The following is a 24,845-nucleotide window of genomic DNA, read 5'->3' as shown; positions in this document are numbered from 1 at the left end:
GTCAGAACGAAGGAGATACAGAGTGAGACTTACATTGGGGTTTATGGGAAAGAAGCATCTTAGCCCCAGTGGACATGAGTGAGAGAAGACGTAAGTGGGGCTGCTGCAGACATCTTTTGACTGTCAGGGTGAAGTGTTTGAGAGTGATGTCAAAACAGAGCAATGGGAGGGTGATGGAGAAAGAGAAACCACACCCTTGAAAATACCTACCCAAGACGTCTCCGTTACCTGGCCCCCAAATTCCCATTTTGGTGAAGCCTGTTGGACTTGGATTTCTCTCACGTGTAACAGAAAGGGTCTAACTGTTCTATGTACGCGAAGAGGCAGATCTGGGAAAGTAATGACATTCTGGGGCTCCTCTAAGCCACAGGGCTTGACAGGAAAGCTCAGCACAAACACATGTGGTGCTGTCCAGCAGTGCCCAAACCTGCCCTGGCCAAAAGCTCTTTCACCAGAGTAAATGCACCGTGGCAAAGCTAAGCCCAGGCAGGTCTCGAAATGGAGGGCAAGTCAAACAAAAAAGAGCTCTAACATGGGAAAGAAATGCAGAGGAAACAAAAGAAAGCAAGAGTTGGAGGAAAACTAATAAAGAGAGAGAAATTAAGGGGAGAAAGTGAGTTAATGGTGTCTCTTGGTGAGGCATGGTCTAAGGAAGCGGGGCTTATTGAAAACCCTATAGGTACTCTCTTTCATTCTTATCTGCACACTGTGTATTTTTAGTTTTTTAAGGCTCTGGATATGTGGTCTTATTCTAACTGGCATTACCGGCAAAAGCAGTTCAAGTATTTTCCTCGGGGAAAAGTCTAGTCCATTTATCTGGGAAAATAAACATTAAAAAGCCATGTAAATTTATTTGGGGATAAAATGGGAGGCGTGTTTTTGTTCCAAATTTAGTTTAGAAACACTACAGCTTTCAACTGAGGACTGCAGAATAACAGGACAGCTTTTCAAGCTGTGCTCTCATGTGATTAAATATTTTGTCTGAAGAAAGCCGCCACCTTAGGTGACTGAACTCATCAAACCACTGTAACAAAATGTCTCAGAGGCTGGAACTAAGATGGGGGTGGCAGACTGCTCTCTCCTCTTGGGTCTCCATTGGCATGAGCGCTTTGCATGCTTTCTGGCTGGAGAAGGAGAATTTTGTTGTGTCTGTTTTGATTGGAACTTGGGTACCTGAGGAAGACAGAGGAAGAGTGGAAGGCATGTGGGTGATGGAGGCGGTGCCTGTCTCCCCCCAGGACTGACTCTGGACCCGAGCAGCCTGCTTCAGGGTCGGCGCCCAGGTGGGGTGGTGAGGCCAGGAGAGCTATCACCTAGTACACCCATCAGATCTACCCTGACGGCTGACACCAGCATTCCTGAGAAGGTGAGAAGCAGCAGGGGTGACCAGAGGACACCCTAAAAGGCTGCCACATGCCAGAATCCCACCTGGAGGCCAGATTGCAGGGGCAAGAACAGACTTTGTTCTAGGCACACTGGACGCTCCCTTTGAACTTCCCAGGCATACCTGGTAAGGAAACTTTGACCTTAGGAAGGAACACTGCACCCCAGAATCTGGAAGTAGGGTTCCTGTAACTCCCTTGACCCTCTCCAGGCGTGAAGCCTAAGGCATCCCCGTGACATCACACAAGTCTTCCGTATATCCTCAAATAGGCGTACACCTCTAGAGAAATGTACATGAAAAGTCTCCTCCCTTACTCAGAGCAAGCCACTGAGGCACAGCCCTGTGGGTTACCCTCAAAGAATCTTGAAGTCCAGGACGAAGGATGAATTCAGTCCACCACTGATAAGATTTACAGCTTGCCCAACGCCACCATTAATCCACATACGTTCTGGATACGCAAGCGAATTCAATATCAACTTAATTAACATGATCAGGAAAGTTACTCAACACACGCTAAAGGAGAAGAGAAAGGATGTTTAGATCATCTATCTACAAAAGAGCCTGTCAGCACAGATGAGAACTAACCACATCTCTAGTCCGTTCCTTGAGACAAATTTAATAACGCGTTCTTGAGCTGCATCACCACCTCTCCCGTAATTGTTTACGCAGGGTTCCCCTCTATTTATGCCTACGTGTTATATTCATTTTTGGAAGTGGCTACTATGAAAGTGGTTCTGTTTATTTTCAATTATTCTACAATGTCTGATTTTCTTTTTCTTTCATGTGAAACCCACATGCTTTGCCGCCTACAGACGGATTATCACATTCATTCTACACCAGGATCTTCACTTCATTTACACTCAGAGTCAGTTGCATGTAAGTTGCTGGGGGCAGCAACGCAACACCTTCCCCAACCTGAAAACAAGCCCCACTTACCCAGCGTGAGAGAAGCCGTCATAATTTGATGGTTGATGCTGGAAAGGGCCTTCTTTCTGATTTCCAGACTTTAAGTAACAGGATTTAATTTCCCCTGCAAAATTTCGGCAAAGAATGGTACACAGTTATTTGTATATGATCATTTCCGCGTATAATTTTTCCAAGTTAGAGGGAACTCATTTTGGACTATTTTAATGATAATTGTTTGTAGTCTAGGTCCATTCTTTGTATTTCTCCATAGAATGTGTAACTTAGCTAAGAAAATCGTGACGTACCTCTCTGATAATATGCTTAGACAAGTTTGACTCAGTTACTTATTTTTCATTGAAGTATAGTTGATTCACAGTGTTGTGTTAGTTTCAGGTGTACAGCAAAGTGAATCAGTTATACATATATATATACATTCTTTTTCAGATTCTTTTCCATTATAGCTTATTACAAGATATTGAATATAGTTCCCTGTGCTATACAGTAGGTCCTTGTTGTCTATCTATTTTATGTATAATAGTGTGTATCTGTTAATCCCAAACTCCCAATTTATCCCTCCCCGCTTTTCCACTTTGGTAACCATAAATTTGTTTTCTATGTCTGTGAGTTTGTTTCTGTTCATTTGTGCCATTTTTTAAGATTCCACATATAAGTGATATCACATGACTCGGTTACTTATGACTTAATTGCTTTTCATCGATTAATTTGTACCATTTCTAATCCCCTTCTGTATATTCTTTTCAATGAATTTCTTTTGTATATTCTCTTCATGTGTCAGGATGATCTGTGTATGCTGTAACTGGGTTTTGTTTTTTTTTTTTTGTATCATGTGCAGAAGAGGCTTATTAAGTGTGTGGTTTTGATCGGTGGACCACGAGGGGCCATCCCAACCTTTGAATTTGCAGATGAGCATTGGCATAGCTGCTGACTGGTATGTCAGCCTGGTAACGAGGAAAAGCAAGAGATGGAATTAATTTGCGGAGTTAAATTAGCCTGCTAAAGTGGTTCAGGGTATTGAGGTGTGAAAATCAGTTCACTTTGTAAATGTATACGGTCTCTCCCCAGAAGAGGTTTTAGGCATACTTTCTTCAGGTGACAAGGAAGCATAATTAACCTTGTCTGTTATGAGCAGCTGCAATGTAGTCTGCAGTGCTGGACCTCAACTTCAAGGTTGTCCCCCCAAAAGAAACATTCACAATGACATCCACGGCCCCTCTGCAGGCTTTGATAGAAGTGCTAATGTTGTTCTTCATAATGTAAAAGTCTCTTTGTACTTCTGCAGATGCAAAAGCACTTCAAACTATAAACTACTGATCTATATAGAGAGGGTAATATATCATTTATTATCCAAACGAGGATCCTTGTGAGAGTAGAATAATAAGTTTACATTGATCCATAAGTGACTTAACCCAAGACCCGACCTACAAAAACTAAGACCTATATCCCTTATCCAAGGAACCTTGAATTTGCCATTTAATCGTTCTTCCTTCCTTTCCTTCTTTCTTTCTTTCTCTTTCTTCCTTCCTTCCTTCCTTTCTATCACTTTTTAAAATCTTTTTTATAACAAGGTATTAAAAATATATCAAGGTCAGATTTTCAACATATATCCAATGAATATTTCTTAGGTGCTGGGCATTACCTTCCCAAAGTTTACAACTGTGAGGGAGAAAATGTCACTAATCAAATTATTATAAGTCAATAAACAATTAGAAGCTGTAACAGTCTCAAAGAAGGAAAAGGATAGGGTGTTAGGAAAGCAAAAGAGCAGAGGAACCTGATTAAACCTGGGAAATCCAGGAAAGGTTTTCCTGAAGAACTTTCTCTAGAATTGAGATCCGAAGGGTAAATGGCACAATGTGGGCACAGGGACACGGTATGTGCAAAGGCCCTGAGGCAGGAGGGCGCACGCTCTGTTCTAAGAACATTATGTGTGAGCAAGCAGAACTAAGCCTTCCTGTTCCAGTCCAGTATGGGTATCCCCCGCTTTTTGTAAGTTCGCTTTACGCCACCTCACTTTTTACGAAAGACCTATCTTAGTACATGTTTTTGCTAACTGAAAGAAATCCGAAAATTTTTTCTGCTTCTAAAAGGCTAAAAGTGAAAATAGCATTCAGCGTTTGTTTTGCAGTGAGTTGTACAGCCAGCGCACACCCCAAGCAATAAGAGTAGCATCACCAAGCTCCCTCCCCAGGAACTATACCCAGTATCTCAGCATCAAGCTGCCATAGCTTTGAGTTAGGACCATCTGTGTCTTATACTGATGTATTTTTTGCATCCTTAGGTAACTGCCTCTTCGCTTTACACCATTTCAGTTTAGGAAAGATCTCGTAGGACCACTCTACTTGCAGACAGAGGGGAAACCTGTCCTCAGGCTAAGAGACCACATGGGACCTTGAGAAAGCTGCCAGCCTTCCCCCTTCTACGTCATAAGTGAAGAGCTCTAAAGACTTACCATGTTCATCAATAAAGACGTGCATCGCATCCACAGACATCTCATCTTGCACAGATGTTTCAGGCCCACTGATGACTTGCAGCACAGAACTATCTTGTTGGGAAGTTACCCTGTAGATTATCTGCCTTTGTCTATTGCCCTGGAAACTTAACATATATAAAAATTTCAAAAACAGTGTGGAACGCCTCCTTACCCTTAACAAAGCATTAAAAGAAGCAGCCAGTAAATGAGGCTGCACCAGCATGAAGCTATGTAAGTAAGTTATTCTTACAGGGTCGGGATCTTGGCAGGCTCAGTGAGCCCGGGGCTGGTGCTGGTGTGCTCTTGACTTTGCACGTCTGGTTTTCCTTGCTTGGCATTGGGTCCACTGGGTTTCTCACTTTCTAGGATTTCCTCCTTTTTCTCCTGGGAACAGTTATCTGAAAAACATTGCTTTATGTGTTAACATAATATTAAATAAGAAATTAAGGTGAAAATACTTGGAAACAAGTTACCAAAACTGAAGCAAGAATAGATAGAAAATCTAAATAGCTCCTATGAACTCAGAATAAATACATTTTAAATAAATTAAATAAATTTTATTTAAATAAATTTTCATTTTACTAATTATGAAAGTACCTAAATATTTTTGAAAAAGAGAAGTGTGTATCTGTCAGAGACATGTTATTTAGACATCTACAAATACCATCACTTTACATATGGATTCAAGGACTCCTTTATAATACTCCAGTGACCACTGGCTTACCCAGTTGAAAATCACCCTTTTGGCTCACTTAGTCCTGAAAGGTTCATAACTCATACATGAACAGCATCGATGAAAAAACCTGCATAAATACCCTGGCGATTTTGGAGTAAGGTCTCATTTTTCATTTTAAAACCTTATCAGTCTTTCCTTCTCACTCATTCTCAAAATCTAAATTTTCAAGCTGAACGTAGAATTGGCCTCTTCATAAAGTAGATGCTCATTAAGTATAGCTGACTTTGAACCATACCTTGGCACTATGGAGGACTCAGTGAGATACTATGCCTACTCCTTACCCTGAGAATATTTGAAGATGAATTAGAATTCCAAGATCAATAGGTATATATCGGGTTTTTGAATTTTTAGAATCCTCTTTAAATAATGGACCAAAACAAGGGTCTTAGTTTACACCATTATGCAAAGTGGAATGACCCCTGAGGGTCAGCCGTCCTTAACTAAAGATACACCCAATGGCCGCTTTTAAGGTCACAGTGTCCTCTGTATTCCCATGACCAAAGATACCAATAGCTATCTTCTTCTGCATAAATTTTTGCCTGAGAGAAGAACACGATTGAGTGGTTTGAACCTACAGGCTCTTTCAAGACATGCCATTCAGAAAGCCCACCAAGATCTGTCTCAAAAGGTGAAGTGGGGTCTAAATCACATCATCATGTATACAACAAAGTTTTTCATCCTTGGACTTGAAGTACTTAGAGAAACATTGCTGGCTTCCAAGTGAGTCCTGAAGATAAATATTCCCAGTGCATCTGTGAAACGATTAGAATTTCTTTGGTACAAAAATGTTTGCCTTTCATTTGACAGCTTGTCAGGATAGAAGTTTTCACAGTTTTCAAGAAACACATTTGTGAGAAAGTGCTATCATAACAAATAGCTTTTAGCCAGTGATCACGTCGCGTAAAAACTGCAGGGAGGCACGTTTAGACAGCTCTACCTTCTGACACTACATGTATATGGACTCATCCATTCACTTCACTTTTAATACCTCAGTCTCTCCTTCCCTTAAATGGGCACATTACATATGTCAACCTATGGGTTATTTTTTTTCTTTTTCCCTTTAAAAATACACGTTTATAGGAACTTTCTGTTTCTAAAAATAGTACACATGAATGCCATGTAATTTAAAACTAGAGAAAAGGAAAAAAAATCTTAAATTACTCTTAACCCCACCATGCTGACACAGGAGCCAATATGATACATATCACACAGGTATTTTTTTCCAGGCATCATTTTTTTTTCCAAAACTTAAGTCATAATACAGATGTTGATTTATAACTGTTCTATTTGACTTAAAGTATTATAAATATTTAATGACATTAGATATTCTTCTACATCATCTACATCATCTAAAAATGGAAGTTATATAATATTATATTAATATAATTTACTAAACTAAATAGAACAGTTAGAAAACAAATGTTTTATAGCTGTTCTATTTATCTTAAAGTATTATAAATATTTAATTACATGAGATATTCTTCTACATTATCCAAAAATTGAAGTATATACTACATTTAAAAGTATAATTTATTAAACTAGACCCCTACTGTTATAAATTTAGGGTCCTTCAATATTTCTATACTACAGATAATTCTTCAATAACCATCTTCACGTGCATCATGATTATTTTCTTAGAAAGTCTAGAAAAAACTGAATATACAAATGGATAATAGCCAGACAATATATATAAAAATAGAACTCTGACCTACAATCTACAGCAACCAGCCCAGAAAACCAACCCATAATCTACGGTAACCAGCCAGAAAACCAATACACTGTGTACAAGTCAGACTTGTAGGAAATCAGACCACTATTTCTAGCAAACAGCTCAGAAAGCCAAATAATAACCCCTATAACAATCAGTCCCAAATGGCCAGGACTTGAATAATAACAGAGCTTTCCTAAGTTTTGCCGCTGATTCCAACCAGAGAAATCCAACCAATCAGAAGGAGCCAAATACGCTCCCCTAACCAATCACATAGGGTGCTCTAATTACCCCACCTCCAGCTTCCCCAGGCCAACAGCCCGCAGTCACACCCAAAGCCTTCCTTTCTTCCACTACAAAGCTTTCCCGCTCCTCTGCCTGCCTTGGGGTCGCTGCCAAAATGCTGGTGGCTGACTCTCGCTGTAGCAAGCTCTGCATAATAGCCTTACTTCTTCTCATTTGAGCAGTCTTTGTTTATTTCCACAAAGTAAAATAAAGTTGTATCAAAAGAAAACAAAAACATGGCTTTAAAGGCTGTTGATAAGGCTGTGGTTTTCCATAACCTCAAATTCTAGAATATCCCCAAGACCTAAAGATAATCTAAAGGCCTTTGTGGAGATGACCTGGGTTGGAAATAAGAGCACCATAGAGGGCTTCCCTGGTGGCGCAGTGGTTAAGAATCCACCTGCCAACGCAGGGGACACGGGTTTGAGCCCTGGTCGGGGAAGATCCCACATGCCGCGGAGCAACTAAGCCCATGCACCACAACTACTGAGCCTGCGCTCTAGAGCCCGTGAGCCACAACTACTGAGCCCGTGTGCCACAACTACTGAGCCCACGCACCTAGAGCCCATGCTCCGCAACAAGAGAAGCCACTGCAATGAGAAGTCCGTGCACCACAACCAAGAGTAGCCCCCGCTCACTGCAGCTAGAGAAAGCCCGCGCACAGCAACAAAGACCCAATGTAGCCAAAAATAAATAAATAAATTTATTAAAAAAAAAAAAAAAGAGTACCATAGAGAGACCTGGACAACTACATGTAAAAGAAAAAGATTAGAACATTTCTTCACGCCATATCAAAAATAAGCTCCAAATGGATTAAAGACCTAAATGTAAGATCAAAAAACAGAAAACTCCCAGAAGAAAACATAGGCAGAACACTCTTTGACATAAATCGTAGTATTATTGTTTGCATCTGTTTCCTAAGGCAAAGGAAACAAAAGCAAAAACAAACAAATGGGATTAATTAAACTTAAAAGCTTTTGTACAGCAAAGGAAACCATTGTCAAAACAAACAGACAACCTAATTATTGGGAGAAAATATTTGCAAATAATATGACCAATAAGGAGTTAATATCCAAAATATATAAACAGTTCATACAAATCAATATCAAGAAAACAAATCAACCCGATTAAAAAAATGGTCAGAAGACATGAATAGACATTTTTCCAAAGAAGACATAAAGATGGCCAACAGGCACATGAAAAGACGCTCAACATTGCTAATCATCAGAGAAATGCAAATCAAAACCACAATGAGACGTTACCTCACACCTGTCAGAATGGCTATCATCAAAAAGTCTACAAATAATACATGTTGGTGAGGATATGGAGAAAAGTGAACCCTAGCAAGTGTTGGTGGTAATGTAAACTGGTACAGCCACTATGGAGAACAGTATGGAAATTCCTCAAAAAACTGAAAATAGAACCACCATATGATCCAGCAATCCCACTCCTGGCTATATATCTGAAGAAAACGAAAACACTATCTTGAAAAGGTATTCACAGCATCAGTGTCTACAACAGCCAAGACATGTAAGCAGCCTAAGTGTCCATCAACAGGTGAATGGATAAAGAAGATGTGGTATAGATATTTACAATGGAATACTACTCAGCCATTAAAAGGAATGAAATTTTGCCATTTGCAGCAAAATGGATGGACTTGTAGTTATTATGTTTAGTGAAGTAAGTCAGACAGAGAAAGACAAATACTGTATGTTATCACATATATGTGGAATCTAAAAAATAAAACTAATGAATATAACAAAACAGAAACAGACTCACAGATATAGAGAACAAACTAGTGGTTACCAGTGGGGAGAGGGAAGGAGGGAGGGGCAAGACAGGGGTAGAGGGTTAAGAGGTACAAACTACTATGTGTAAAATAAATAAGCTACAAGGATATATTGTAAAGCACAGGGAATATAGCCAATATTTTATAATAACTTTAAATGAAGTACAATCTTTAAAAACTGTAAATCACTGTTAGATACCGGAAATAAGTATAATATTGTAAATCAACTATATTTCAATTTTAAAAAAATAGGAGGGAGGAGAGTAATTCCCAGGACAATAAGAAGAGCAAATGTTTGATAATTTAAAAAAATTAAATTAAAAAAAAAGTCTCTGTCCCTTCCTGGAATAGGTATATGATCCACTCCAACTCCTCCCTCCCTGTTGTACCTGCAAGTTCCCGACAACCAAGCCTGTTCCTTTCCATAGAAAACCTCATAGCATCCACACCTCTTTGCACACCCCCTAGGTTTCCAACTCAACCCTGTTCTGATTGAAGGTGGCTGGCTGAAAAGTTTAAGAGCAGAAACTTAAGTAGACAGACCAAATAAACCTCACATATAGCCTGAGGGGAAAATCAGAATAGAAGGCTGAAATTGATCAAGCAGCAAGACTTTTAACATATTTTCTTAATTGAATCATCACAGTAAATCTGTAACATATTATTATTCCTGCTTTACTGAAGCTACTCAGATGGATATGGTGAGTTGTCCAAGCTCACCCCGCTGGACTGCAAAACCAAAATTTGGCCCTGGGCTGTCAAGTCCGAAAACCAGAGCTCTGTCCAACCCCCACACAGCTTCCCGGAAAGAAACACATCATCCAGATCAGCATTACCTAATACAGTAGCCAGTAGCCGCATGTGGCTATTTAAATGAAGTAAAATTCAATAAAATTAAAAATTCCATTTCTCAGCTGCACAATCCCCGTTTCAAGTATTTAATAGCTACACGTGGCCAGTGCCTGCCGTCCTGGATGGCAGATACGGGATAATTCCATCACTGCAGAAGGTTCTATTAGACAGTGCTGGTCTAGATGCATGAATCTTTACATTAATTAGATGGTGAGCATCCAAATCTTGTATCAGAAAGTGTCTAGTATCTCAAAGTAACCAATGCTTTCTTGTACTGCATGTGTCTGTTATAAAGTTTAGCTGAATCTTTCCTGTTCTTGTTACTCTACATGCAAAATCTTGGATACACAGACATAGTAACATGGAGAATGCATTCACTTTACATAATTTAAATATTCAGACTTAATGAATTTTTAGGCAAGAGTGGACTGACCCACAAGCAGGGCAAGCCTTTTGGCAGAGCACCAGAAAGACAGAAGAAACAAGAGCAAATCGCTGGGAGCTGCCTGCATGGAGCCAAAGGGTCCCCCTGACTGGCCCAAAGAGCAGAGAACAGGCAGCAGCGAAGGGACAATCACAGCACGAAGATATGCTACTGCCATGTGAACCACAACTTCCTGCAAGCAATCCTACCACATAGATACGCTCTCAGAGATCTAGGCAGAAATGATGTACTCAAACATCAAAGAAGTATGGACATTTAAAGTGAAAAGACTTTGGGACTTCCCTGGTGGCGCAGTGGTTAAGAATCCGCCTGCCAATGCAGGAGACACGGGTTCGAGCCCTGGTCTGGGAGGATCCCACATGCTGCGGAGTAACTAAGCCCATGTGCCACAATTACTGAGCCCACGTGCCACAACTACTGAAGCCCGCGCGCCTAGACCCCGTGCTCCGCAACAAGAGAAGCCAACGCAGTGAGAAGCCCGTGCACCACAATGAAGAGTAGCTCCCGCTCGCCGCAACTAGAGAAAGCCCGCGTGCAGCAACGAAGACCCAATGCAGCCAAAAATAAAATTAATTAATTAATTATAAATAAATAAATAAAGTTAAAAGACTCTGTAAAAACTCTAGTCCATGGGACTTCCCTGGCGGTCCAGTGGTTAGGACTCAGCGCTTTCACTGCCTTGGCCCCAGGTTCAATCCCTGGTCGGGGAACTAAGATTCCACAAGCCATGTGGAGTGGCCACAAAAAACAAAACAAAACAAAACTCTAGTCCAGTAACATCCTTTGCCAGGGAGGAAACTGAGCCCAGAGATATTAAGAGAACGACTCTTCTATTCATACAGGAAATATAGTTTATTATTTATGAGTGCTGACTCTGTAACCAGAGTGCCTGGAATCACAGCTGAGTCGTAGACCTACTAGACTAACTTGGGAAAGGTCGTGAAAACCAGCTGCAAAAAAGGAATGATAACAGGACCCAAAACGCAGGGTTACATGAAGAGTATATGAGTGAAAGTGAGACTAACTGTATAATATGTTGCTCAAACTGGGAACCCTTTTGAGAGTGAAAGGCAGCGTTCTTAATTATTATGTTGGCAAAACACATGTTAATGAGGGCCTTTTTGGACAAACCACCACGGATGGTCACCCGCATTAATATCTGTAAAGTGCTTAGCGTGGTGCCGGCGTAAATTAAGAGCTGTGTGTTTGTTATAATTATGTTTACAACTTGGGATAATTAGAGGATTCAGCACAGAGGATTATATAATGGAATTCAACAGAAAAGTGGATTCCTTTCACAGAAATTTGCTTTACAATCAGCTTTCCCAGAATGCATCTATTCTATTTTTTTTCATAACTTTATTTTTTTAATTTATTTTTTAAAAAGTCTTATTGAATTTGTTACAATATTGCTTCTGTTTTATGTTTTGGTTTTTTTGGCCACGAGTCACGTGGGATCTTAGCTCCCCAACCAGGGATCGAACGTGCACCGCCTGCATTGGGAGGCGAAGTCTCAACCACTGGACCGCCAGGAAAGTTCCGCATCTATTCTATTAAGGAAGAGCTATCTTCAGGGGTCTTGTCACCATGGTAAAATATAACTGCTCATTTCCTTAGAAATAAACATTCTTGCCTTCTAGGGAAGACAAATCTTCATTACTATGCCTTAAATTTCCTGGTGGAATAAGCCAGGTTTAATCCATGCTCATCACACAGCTTAGTTTTGGTACACTCAGCAAATATCAGTGACGCCGCCAAGCACCCAACAATTACACAACAGTCGTCCCGCTGTTTGCAAAATCAAATCACAGAAGCCCAATGACAAAGAGAGGCAATGCCTTCTTTGTACCATCAGCACAGAACTGAGGTGCAGCCGTACCTCCAGGAAGCCCGCTGTCTCTGCTCTGCTCTGCCGGCTCATTCATTTGGTTGGACACCACCACCTTGGAAGTATTCATTGATTCTAACAGGGAGACAAATTCCAGGAAGTTGGATTCATTTGGTATTTGTCCTTCCTTGGCCTCCAGGTCAGATTTGGAGGTTGGCATTGTTTGCTCTTTATCGTTAATAACTTCTGCGGAACTTTTGCTCAAGAAGACGTCTGTCCCGCTGTCTACACTGAGGGCTTGGGAGTGTCTCTTGTCCTGGCTGGTTCTACAAGATGATGGGTCAAGGTGAGCCTGGCCTTCCATGCCCCCCTCCGACTCGGAGACCACATCAGGCGTGGGTGACGGGGTTGTACAGGGGTCTCTTGGGGAAGGACTGTGGTCCTGTGTGGCATTGTCCCCGTCCCCAGATTCATAGCCAGAACATGGATTGGAAGACGCCTCCACCATCAATCTCTCCGGCGTCCTGTCACTTCCACTGCCTTCGGGACACACCAGGCCTCCTCCTGCACCCTCAGACAGCTCAAGGGTGATGATGGGAATTCTCATCTGTTTCTCAGGACCAGCGGCCCCTGGGGGAACTGGCTCAGCGTCACACTTGAAGCCAGCTCCCTCAGTACCAACCACCTTCAGGTGGAGAGAACTTTCCAAGTCTGTCATGGAGTTGGGGGTACTGCTCATGGTGATGACAATCTTAATGGGCTCGTGCAGACTCAGCGGGTCTCCAGGTTGAGAAGTATCTATAAGCGTGACAGCGACCTCATTTTCTGAGTCATCCACATCCTGGTTCAAGGGCGGCTCCACCTGCTGGGAAACCTGCTCCCGCCCAGCTTTGGCGATGACGGTGTTACACTGAGGGCAGCTACTGCTCAGGCTGTCCTGAGGCGACTTGCTTTGCAACTGTTCCCTGATGGAGGCATAATTCCCAGGTTCTGGAATCGGGACGGAATTCTCACTCCCCCAAGGCTGGAAAGAAACGTCTGTCTCCAGTAAGTCGTACTGAGACAAAGACAGGTAGGGCACCTTCTTCACGGCTTCTTGGTCCACCAAGCCGCCCTCGGATCTGTGGCAGAAGGGGGGCTGCCCCTGGCCCCCTTTTTCCTTCCCTTTATCACTGATGCAAGTTTCTGCCACGACTGGTTTCACTGGTATTGCTGACGTGGTCATGGTTTCCGGCACGTGCCCTTTAGAAGCAGGTAAACTTTCCGTTTTCATCCCAGGTGCTGTAGATGACACTGGGGCTACGGGTTGGCCATCTGACACAATGACACCTGAAATCAACAACAACAGCAACTTGATTCGCATCCAGAATGGATGAATAATGTCATGGAGCAAGACCGAATAATAACAAACTAAAAATAACACCAGCAACAAATGTGATTAGATGCCTATCCTAAAAGTATCACCTCCGCTGTGAAATTGTTCTTGAAATCTCTATATTTAAAAAATAATTCAGGCTTGTAGCTTTCCCTCTTTTGTGGGCTTGGGAGGCAGACTAGTATGGTTTAAACAACGTATTTGCAATCAGAAAGGTCCTGGCTCTGCTATTTACTAGCTACGTTACATTGGCCAAGTTACTTAATCCTTCTAAACCAAGGCAGGGAGGGTCCAAAATATTGATATATAAGGCTTGACAAGCAAAAGCAGCTTGGATTTTATGCTAAGAATAATGTGAACACAGCAGAAGTTTTTCAATGCAGAGAAAGGAAGGGGTTCATTCAGGCCTCCAGAAGTTCTTTTCTAAGTCTTCTGAAGACAATCAAAAGACAATAAAATGAAATCTTAGTAAAAAAGTAAAACAAATATTTGTGGTGGGAGGGTTAAAAGAAAATCTCAGGAACAAAATTTGTAACTTGACAGAAATGCATATACGCGGAACGCAATGTCATTTCCTCTGTCATTTTTCGGTGTAAGTACTATAATAAAAAGTATACTGTGTCGATGATGAACTTATCCTATTTTATATCTGCTATTATGAGGTATAGGAAAGGAGTCACAGACTGGAGAAAAGACAATGAAATATGATCAATACAATATCACAGTCTGAACGTAGACATGATATACAAATTCTGATAAGAAATAATGAAAATGAAGAGCTAAAGAAATGAAGGTAAAATGTAACTGCAATCTTGGGTACAGTGCTAATTCGGAATGAATTCACTGGCATTCTGCTTTATAAAAATTATTTTTCGCTTCACTGAGGATAATGCTGTGATAAAATATTCAACGACGAGAATAAGCACTCTACCTTTGAGATCTTCCACCGTTTCCTGTGCTGGCAGCTCCTAAATAAATGAAAGAACGAAAATCAATCAGTGTGACTCAGCTCCCTGCCCACCTCCAGGCAGTCAGCAGACACCAAGCAGCCACTGCTTCTCTCAGTGGCATGTGGGAAAGACACAACAGAGTGTCCACTGAGAAAATGGAGAGCAAAGACGGACACAAAAATATCTAGAGTGTAGACATCCAACCAAGCCCGCGGTGCTGTGATAAAAGGGAGTTTGGCAATTAAGAAAGTAAGGAGAAAAAATAATGTGCTACTTCATACTACAGTGAATAGAGCCCAAGAAAGTGAGTCTAGAAAAAAGGTGATTTAAGTATGATTTCATGTGGAGTGGTGGGGTGGATTCCAGGGGAAGGCGTTGCAAGTACGATGATTGAGATGAATGACAGACAGGACCAGGGAGAGGGCGGTGAAGGTGTGCTTATGGGTTCTTCTGGCCACGGTGCAGTCCCGGCAGGGCAGGCAGACTGCAGAGAAGGCCGGTGGGTGTGCTTGGGACGGGTGACTGGGCGTTTATCTCATGGTCCACGTGCTCCCCTCAGGTCACTTCCACCCAAAGGCCAGTATTTACAGCCAGTGCACGTAAACTGCAGTCACCGCCATTGCACACTTCCATGATCGACACTCCAGCAGCATGAGGAGAGTGAAACAGAAAACAGACCACTAACCAGGAGCCCGGCCGAGTGATGAGAGTTTATGCTCTGTCCTCTGGAGCTGCCGTGGAGGGGAGGCGTGGAGAGGGTTCGACTGGCCTCTTCCTTTTTGCCGTTGTTAATCCGCCCATTATTGCTAAGCCACCATGAGAAACACAGGGGCAGTGATATTATCAAATAAAACTATGGCTCTTCTGACATTAGCCCTCAAACAATTTTTTTCCCTTGATTCCACTTTGTCCAATTCATGGTATACACAATGGAATATTACTCAGCCATAAAAAAAAGAAAGAAAGAATGCCATTTGCAGCAACATGGATGGACCTAGAGATGATCATACTAAGTAAGTCAGACAGAGAAAGACAAATACCATATGGTATCACTTATATGTGGAATCTATAATATGACACAAATGAACTTATATACAAAACAGAAATAGACTCACAGACTTAGAAAACAAACTTACGGTTACCCAAGGGGAAAAGGAGGGGGAGGGATAAATTAGGAATTTGGGAGTCACATATACACACTACTATGTATAAAACAGACAACAGGGACCTACTGGATAGCACAGGGAATTATACTCAATATTTTGTAATAACCTATATGGGAAAAGAATCTGAAAAAGAATGCATATATATATATATATATATATATATATATATATATACACATACACACACACACAAACACACACACATAACTGAATCACTTTGTTGTACACCTGAAACTAACACAACATTGTAAGTCAACTATATTTCAATAAAAAAATATATATGTATAAAAAAGGGGAAGAATTCACGGTATATAAATTTTATTTTTAAAAGCTAATAAACATTACTTTAAAATAAGACATGCTCTCTTAAGGAACTATCAGAAATAAGACCAAGAATAGTGATGAATGCTCACTTGAGAATTACTCTTAATATTTTAGTTCTATGCAATGTATTACTTTTATATTAACAAACACAAATGTTCTTTCTGAAAATACTCTGGCGTGCAATAAGCATTGAGATGATGAGATAAAAATACTGAAGTGAAATATTTTGCTACGCTAAGCCTAATGCAAATGAATTTCAGAGCATGATATAAGGTCATATTAAATAGTTAGCTAAACCATCTGGATTATCAACATTTTTATGCCTAAGTATATGCTTAAATATAAGAAAAATGTACATATTTGTGTCTGCCTCTCCTGGCATATTTTCACAAACAACTCATACATGAGAAAAATTATTTTAATCAAAATTAAAACCTTTAAATTATGAACTAATGCATTAATGAGAAATGTTACCCTGTATTTTTATGATTGGTTATGTGGTCACTGATGGCCTCTTTGTCTTTATTTGGCTTTTCTTTCTTTCTGGAGGGCCTTTGCTGAATCACTTCTCCTTTATCAAACATGAGGTGTAGGCGATAACTGACCAATTTGATTATTGTGAAGAATATCGTCACTGAGCTGCAGTAAAAAAATACAGTGATGGCATTTGGAGGAAAAGCCTAGAGAAGAGAAAAGAAAGGAAAAAATGTATTTGCTTGTAGGATTACCTCTGGTCTTAAATCTGAAAGTATTTTTAAACTATTTATTGAGCATAAATTGGGCGAGATTTCAAATTCTATTAGTTTTATAACTTTTCCTGTTCGTAATACCTGAAGAGAAAGAGCTACTACCTTTTTATTTTTTTAAAAAGTCTTTCTTATTTTTCAGGTGCTGGTACTAGCTGCAATGACCAACATGTGATTTGCAGACAGGAACCCCATAGAACAAAAAGATACATTATAGTGAGAGTCTCCATTTTCTACCAGCTCTTTTCTACAGGCTAGTCTGGTCTTCCTGTGCATCTGGTCTTCAAGGCCAGAGGAGGGCCTTTGAGATGCTGTTTTCTTCAACAAAACACAAACAGCCTTGCAGAGAACAAAGGGAAGGAGAAAGGTTAGTGTAACGTCCCCTTCCTTTCCTCCCTGATTTCCCATTGGGTTAATATCATCAAGCCATGAACTTCTCTAGTGGCATGATGTAGGCAAGGGCCATAAGAGGGTGTACTGCCTCTCAAAGGCAGAGGGACATTTCCAAAAGTGGCAAAGGATCTTTCCATGGAGATCATGGCGAAGGTCAGCTCAATTCTGTCCAATCCCCTCAAGAAACAAAACGAATCACTGGGATCCATGTAATTGTCCCACTCTGTAGGATACCCCACATCTCGTCCTATTTCTCTCAGAGACCATGGCCCATGGCAGGTTCTCTGGTCCTTCCTAAATGAAATTCTTATCTTCTGGGATAGAAATGAATTCCTGAGGGTCCCAAGATGATACTAAGGACAACCTCAATAAACAGCGAGACCCTTTTAGCAATGCACCTCCCAGAAGGATCTCATAAACCCAGTGATGATTCCAGTCAGTGCTGCAACTGGGGACACAGCTAGGCTCGGAGGCCACATGGCCCGGCCCCCTTCTGCCCCCATGCAGCCCCTGCACAACCTGCCCCGGTCCTATCTAACAATTTACCATCTGGGTAAGACGGTTCCGAAAACAGAATGGCCAAACCAAAGGAACAACCGAGAAAGAGGAAACGATCACCAACGGTAAAAGCCAAAGTGAAGAATTTTCACCATCACTGACTTGTTTTCATTTCATGCGGGTAAAAGTCCACAAACAAATATGAATTCATAAATAAGTGAATGACAGAATGACTAAATAAGATAAATATTAGGTGGATAGATAATACATAAAGTCAGTTCCCCTCCCTGGAAGCAGATAAGTTCCACATTTACACATGTACCTCCTCATGAGAAGTTGTGAAGAACCTCAAGGAATATATAGCCAAGTTGAAGAGAGACAGAGAGGAGAGGCCATTAATAGCCCCCATCACTTTTCCTTAACATGTCTGTATATTTCAGGTCTAAAAAAGTGTAGGTTAATAAAAAAGAATGAAATAATGCCATTTACAGCAAAATGGATGGACCTAGGGATGATCATACTAAGAGAAGTAAGTCAGAAAGAGAAAGATAAATATCATATGGTATCACTTATATGTGGAATCTAAAAAAAAAAATGATACAAATGAACTTATTTACAAAACAGACTCACAGACATAGAGAACAGATTTGTGGTTGCTGAGGGGGGAGGGGGCTGGGGGAGGGAAGGATTGGGAGTTTGGGGTTAGCAGATGCAAACTATTATGTACAGGATGGATAAACAACAAGGTCCTACTGTAGAGCACAGGGAACTATATTCAGTATCCTGTGATAAACCATACTGGAAACGAATATGAAAAAGAATGTATATATATATAACTGAATCACTTTGCTGTACACCAGAAATTAACACAACACTGTAAATCAACCGTGCTTCAATAAAATATAAATAAACTTTAAAAATAATAATATCGATAAATGTAGGCTAAAGCTAGAGAGTAAGTTTGAAGAAACTGATAAAGAAGCAATAAAACCCAGCAAATGCTAAAACCAACATGATGCTAAGTGAAGTAAGTCAGAGAAAGACAAGACAAATACTGCATGATCTCACTTACATGAAATTTATTTAAATATAAGTGAAATACAAATTTATATTAGTTTAAAACAAAAAGAAAAACACCAAACTTCTAGAAAAAGAGATCAGATTTGTAGTTACCAGAGATGGGGGGTGGGAGAAGGGAAACTAAAGGAAGGTGGTCAAAAGGTCTAAACTTACAAGAGTAATAAGTACTAAGGATGCAATGTGTATGATGACTATAATTAACATTGCTGTATGACAGATAGGAAAGTTGTTAAGAGGGTAGATCCAAATTCATCGCAAGAATTTTTTTCTTCTCTTTGTACCGTATCTATATGAGATGATGCATGCTAACTGAGCCTATGCTTAGCTGTGATAATCATTTCACAATATATGTAAATCAAACCATCAGGATGTCTACCTTAAACTTATACAGTGTTGTGTGTCAATTATTTCTCAGTAAAAGTGGGGAGAAAAAGGAGGCAGATAAAAAAGTTTTTAATAAAAAATAAACCCCAGCAAATGTCTACGAGAATAGATTAGCAAACTGTCATATACAAATTATGTTTCAAAGGAGAATTATTTTATATTATTTTATTTTATTTTATTTATTTTCTTATTTTTTGGCTGTGCTAGTGGGATCTTAGTTCCCTGACTAGGGATGGAACTCATGCCCCTTGCACCATAAGCACAGAGTCCTAACCACTGGACCACCAAGGAATTCCCTGTCATATACAAATTATATTCAAAAGTTGTTTGAATTATAATGTAGCTTGGGTCTCATAGTATTCCAATTAGTAGGGGTAGCAGAGAAAGTGCTCACTAAATACCCCACAGGCTCTCCTACATTTCCCAGCCTCCCTTGCACTCAGGCTGAGCCCATGTGCCTACTTTTGGCCAACGGACCATAAGTAGAAGTGGCCAGTGTCACTACTAAGCCTAAACAATTATGAGCTGGTACCTCCTCCATGCCCCTCTCCTCCTCTTTAGTTGATAATCTCAGAGGCCATGTTTTCCAGATCCATCTACAAGACAATAGAGCTTCCTTCAGCCTGGGCTCCTGGGTGACTCTATGGGACAAGGCCCTTACAGACCAAGATGGACATTAATAGAAGTGAGAAATAAACCTTTGATTCACTGAACCACTGAGATTTGGGGCGTGGCAGCTAGCACGGTTTCACCTAAATTAATATTGGGGGTTCCACTTCATGGGGAAGCTTCCATTCAAGATTAGAGATAAAAACCCTAAGGCATTGGGAAAAGAAGGCTAGGGAAGAAGGGGGAGAGAGAAAAGATTATATATGGATATTGGGGAAATTCATCTGGGAAAAAACTGACTTGCCACAATAAGAAGAGATATTACTTTTCAGTTTATTCTCACAAATATGGGCTACAGCATAAGCTTAGTAATGTTGGAATTAAGAGAAGGCAAGAAGTTTGAAGTTGAAGTTAACATGAACATTAGTAACTAGTTTGCAACCCAAGTGAGAACAGGTCCTGTCTCATCCTCGATGAAGGACCACTTAGCACTTTGTCACACCACTGAAAAGTCCCTACACCGCACCAGACTGTAGTGAGAGATAGACATTTTACTGAAAATTTCCTTGGCGAGAGGAAAGGTTTCACAGCACATGACTCATGGCACATTATTCCTCCCCAAATTCTCTGCTCTCATGATTCCTTTAAAAACCTCTCCCTTCAGTAGACCCTCCAAGTAGAATCTAGCATCCTCTAAATGTCCCCTTTTTTATGCCATATAATTAAAGCTCTGCTCATATTCCCCCAATTCTACATTCCCAGGTACATCACTGAAATTACTATCAACGCCATTTTTCTGCTGACCTCATTATGCTCAGTCAACAAAAGATCTCCAGCTTCTAGAATGTTCTCTCCTATAAGTATGCATGCAAGGAAAGGAAGAGGGTTTAGGAAGAAATCTGTCATGAATGAGCAGTTTTAAATTTGTATTTAATTTCGATCCCAGATTTTTCCCCCTGATATAAGGTATATTCAGATCTTGAATAGAGGTATACTTGTTCTAAGGTAAATCACAATTTTTTCTTGTTTCCATGAACTTATCATTTTAACACATCCTTATTAACCATAAGAGGCAACCTTTTTCAGAATTATATTCTTAGTCAAAGATGAGCTATATGTTGTTTTCTGACCCATTATTAAGATAACTAGTAGTATAATCATTCATTTGACCAAACTTTCGGACAAAATTTCATGAAAAATAACCTTTTACCAACTAGGCATTACAAATATGATCATCTGTATTTCTCGAAAAACTGGATTTCTCGGGATTTGGCATCTTCTAGAAGCACCTGCCTGTGTGGACACCTGCACAGTTCACAGTTCTCCCCATGCAACCCATGCAACTCTGTTTCTTGAGCTCATATGAAAGCTCTGGCTCTCTCTCAGTCACCATTCTTTCTTTTACAAAACTCTTTTAGTGTGGCAAAATACATATACCATAAAATTTACCACCTTAACCATTTCAAAGTGTACAGTTCAGTGGCATTAAGTCCATTCATATTGGTATGCAACATCACCACCATCCATCCACAGAATTTTTACACCTTCCCAAACTGAAACTTCCTACTCACTAAACGCTAACTCCACATTCCCTCCAACCCCCTGCTCTGGGCAACCACCATTCCACTCTCTGTCTCTATGAATCTGACTTTTCTAGGGACCTCATGTAAGTGGAATCATACAGTATCTGTCCCTCTGTGACTGGTTTATTTCACTTAACTTGAAGATGTCTTCAAGGTCCATCCATGTTGTAGCATGGGTCAGAATTTCCTTCCTTTATAAGGCTGAATAACATTCCATTATATGTACATACCCCATTTTGTACAGACATTCATCTGTTGATGGACATTTGGGTTTTTCCACCCTTTGGCTATTGTGAATAATGCTGCCATGAACACGGATGTGTAAATATCTCTTCGAGACCCTGCTTTCAATCCTTTGAGGTATATATCCAAAGGTGAAATTGCTGGATTATGTGGTAATTCTATGTTTAATTTTTTGAGGAACAGTCATAGCCACATTTCTCTAGTGGCTGCACCATTTTATGCCACTCTGGTTTTGAACTGCAGGCTGACGGGCCTTTCCATCTCTTGAGTAGCCTGGAGAGACCAATCATCTGGCTGAGTGAGGACTACCTATAAATAAGGCTGGTGTCCAGTGAGAATAAACCACTTTTGAGGATTTCAGTATGCATACCTAAAGGACACTTTGCGGCGGGGGGGGGGGGGGGGGGGGGGGGCTTCAATCTTTATCCATGTGTATTTCATAAAGGTACTTCACCTGACTGAATAGGTGAACCTCTGTAACTCTGGGGTTCACAATTAGCAAGTCCATTTGCAAACATCAGCTTCATTTGCTATAAAGGTGATATGTGAACTCCATCTGCTTGACTCTGTGTCTCCCTGAAGTGACTCAGAAAAGGGAGGTGCTATTCATTGGGCCACCAAGTCTATGCATAATGTTTATGCACTTGACTGGAAGGGGAGCCACTCAAGGCTCCACTGGGAAGCTCTGTGATCTTGACCTACGCATAATTCATTTATGTGGCACATAATAAGCCTAACAAATTTGGCTTCCCAGCCCAGAGCAGAAATTAGAAGGGGGGAATGTGGAATGAATAGACGTAAGCACAAAAATGTAACAAGACATAAGAAGTGACAGCTTAAATGGTGTTAGAAAAGTAAAAGTACAAAAAATTAACTATAAAAAAGCAAGTCACCCATGAGACACACACACACACACACCTCAGCTATCTCTAAGGCTATCCCTACAAAAACATAATAAGATAGTAAATCAACTATACTTAAGTAAAAAATAAAATTCAAGAGGTGTTATGGGGAAATTTAATTAGAAAATGTAAAAATATTTCTCTTTGAAAACCAGTGAAATCTTTCTTTTCAACATTTATTCTAAAATGCACATAGCTGTACTGCACATTAGAATACTGATTTAAAAAAAAAAACATAATAAGACATCTAGAAGTAAAAAGAAAATGTTCAATGATAACACGCTGCCCAGAAGAATTTAGAACTATTACATCAATGTGGTTAAAGGAAAATGGGTTTTCCTGCTAAAGCTTAAGCTTCGAGTAATTTGGAAAATGTTTTTGCATCTGCCAAACATAAGACTCCCACTGGATTTGGACATCTACACACCCCTCAGGCAGTACTGACATGCTGCTGCTGCATGCAGAGTATTCCCTCTGGCCCTGGGGAACTGCCTAACATGGGCATTCGTGCCATCTGGGGCAGACACAGGCTTTGCAACTTCTTGGTTCTCATTTCTGGAAGCCTGATCAGATCTGTGACTATTAGAAGATCCTAACTTATTCCAAAACCACAGAGTGCAGATGGAGCAATTTGAGTTGTCTTAGCTGCTTCAGAGATGAGAGAGATCCCGTTTTGTTCACCCATTTTGTCAAATTAAGAGACAAGGGTTTTGTCCACCCAGTCACCCATGCTCCATTCATTCATACAACAGCTAAGTGTTGAATATTTTATCTGTGTCAAGGCATTAGTCCCAACAACCTCATTCAAGTAGGACCCTTGATTCCTATCTAAGTAAACTGTAATTCCTTGGGGGCTTGGGAACAGGTCTGTATACCAGAAATCAGGGCGTAAGATAGAGAATTACAGTCATTTCTCTGCATTTATATATTTGAAGGGATTTATAGGTTTTCAGATCCCGGATTAACAGTTCATTAAATGTTTTATGAATTTCCTTTATTAAAAGAATTAAGCAGGGACTTCCCTGGTGGTCCAGTGGTTAAGAATCTGCCTTCCAAGGCAGGGGACGTGGGTTCGATCCCTAGTCGGGGAACTAAGATCCCACATGCCGTGAGACAACTAAGCCCGCACACCACAACTAGAGAGAAGCCCGCCTGCCGCAACAAAGATCCCACGTGCCGCAACTATGACCCAACGCAGCCAAATAAATAAATATTTTGTTAAGAATTAAGCAAATTTAATATTTTCTCAGAAAATCTAGATCTTCCAGCTATATGTTGAGAACTGGAATAAGCTTAGCAGAAGTTTGGGTCCTGAGAACACGGGTCAAGAACTCCCAGAGCCAGACATGTGAGAATGCATACTAACATGTATGAAACTGCCAGACAGAATATGAGAGGCAGCCCTCAACGCAGTGCCCCTTAGAAGTAGGCCAGTCTTGCAAATACATCACGTTTAAAAATGATGAGGTGGGCGGAATCTAGAAATATGACTCATCCCCAAAAGACAGCTCTACCTGCACTTGTATCATGCAAAGTAAGATGGACAAAAAGGAGAATACAATGCTTTCTCTCAGCCCTGCTATTTGGCTTCCTTTGAGTCTGCTGTCTGTTTCTTATTACATCTGTTCTCATTTCTTTGAGCTCCTGGACCTCTTGTTTTGTGTTTAACTTTCATGAGGGAAATACTGGATAGAAAAGTGGCAGGCAAATGTTTGGATTATCAAGGTAGTGCTACAGGGAATAATAAGATGGAAAAATTGCCAAAGGTTGGAGAGGTAGATTTAAGGCAGGGTCATTAAAATGAGAATCTTCGTGGGCCTCAAATGCTTTGGAAACAACTTCAGAAGCCGGTACCTACAGTTGTCTAATTCCCTCTTCTCTTCTCTCCTCTCCTCTTTTCTCTTCTCTTCTCTTCTCATAAAGAATATTCAGTGCATAGCTTAGTCAATGAATGCTTAGCATAGTCAAGAAATCTAGATTCACGTTGTCCTTTAGATTTCAGATGGCCCTGGTAAGAGTTAACATTTTAGTAATGTCTTTAATGTAAACTGAGATGAATAGGATGAATCAGTCAGAAAGCTCATTAAAGGCAAAGTGATGTCAACCTCAACCTCAAAGTGATGTCAGCTCAGCCATAAATTTGTACTCATACTGAGCTTGACTATCAT

The 24,845-nt window shown here is 40.5% G+C and overlaps 1 protein-coding gene across 5 annotated transcripts in view; it reads right to left on the bottom strand.

Moving 5' to 3' along the window:
• The window catches only part of PCNX2 (pecanex 2), a 281,650-nt gene that overhangs the window by 235,339 nt on the left and 21,466 nt on the right, over positions 1-24,845 (bottom strand). For 4 of the 5 annotated variants that reach the window (XM_082407553.1, XM_082407550.1, XM_082407549.1 and 1 more), the window contains exons 2-8: positions 16,714-16,919; positions 15,435-15,555; positions 14,731-14,767; positions 12,476-13,753; positions 5,032-5,179; positions 4,761-4,906; positions 2,321-2,414 (exon numbers count right to left, since the gene is read on the bottom strand). In XM_082407553.1, the coding sequence (XP_082263679.1) occupies positions 2,321-2,414; positions 4,761-4,906; positions 5,032-5,179; positions 12,476-13,753; positions 14,731-14,767; positions 15,435-15,555; positions 16,714-16,919 (2,030 nt within the window). The remainder of the gene's footprint in view (positions 1-2,320; positions 2,415-4,760; positions 4,907-5,031; positions 5,180-12,475; positions 13,754-14,730; positions 14,768-15,434; positions 15,556-16,713; positions 16,920-24,845) is intronic. The other variant, XM_082407552.1, reaches the window with a different exon arrangement.

This window comes from Balaenoptera borealis (genome assembly GCF_965194805.1).
Source record: "Balaenoptera borealis genome assembly, chromosome: 10".
Taxonomy (NCBI): domain Eukaryota; kingdom Metazoa; phylum Chordata; class Mammalia; order Artiodactyla; family Balaenopteridae; genus Balaenoptera; species Balaenoptera borealis.
This window is presented reverse-complemented; position numbering and strand designations above follow the sequence as displayed.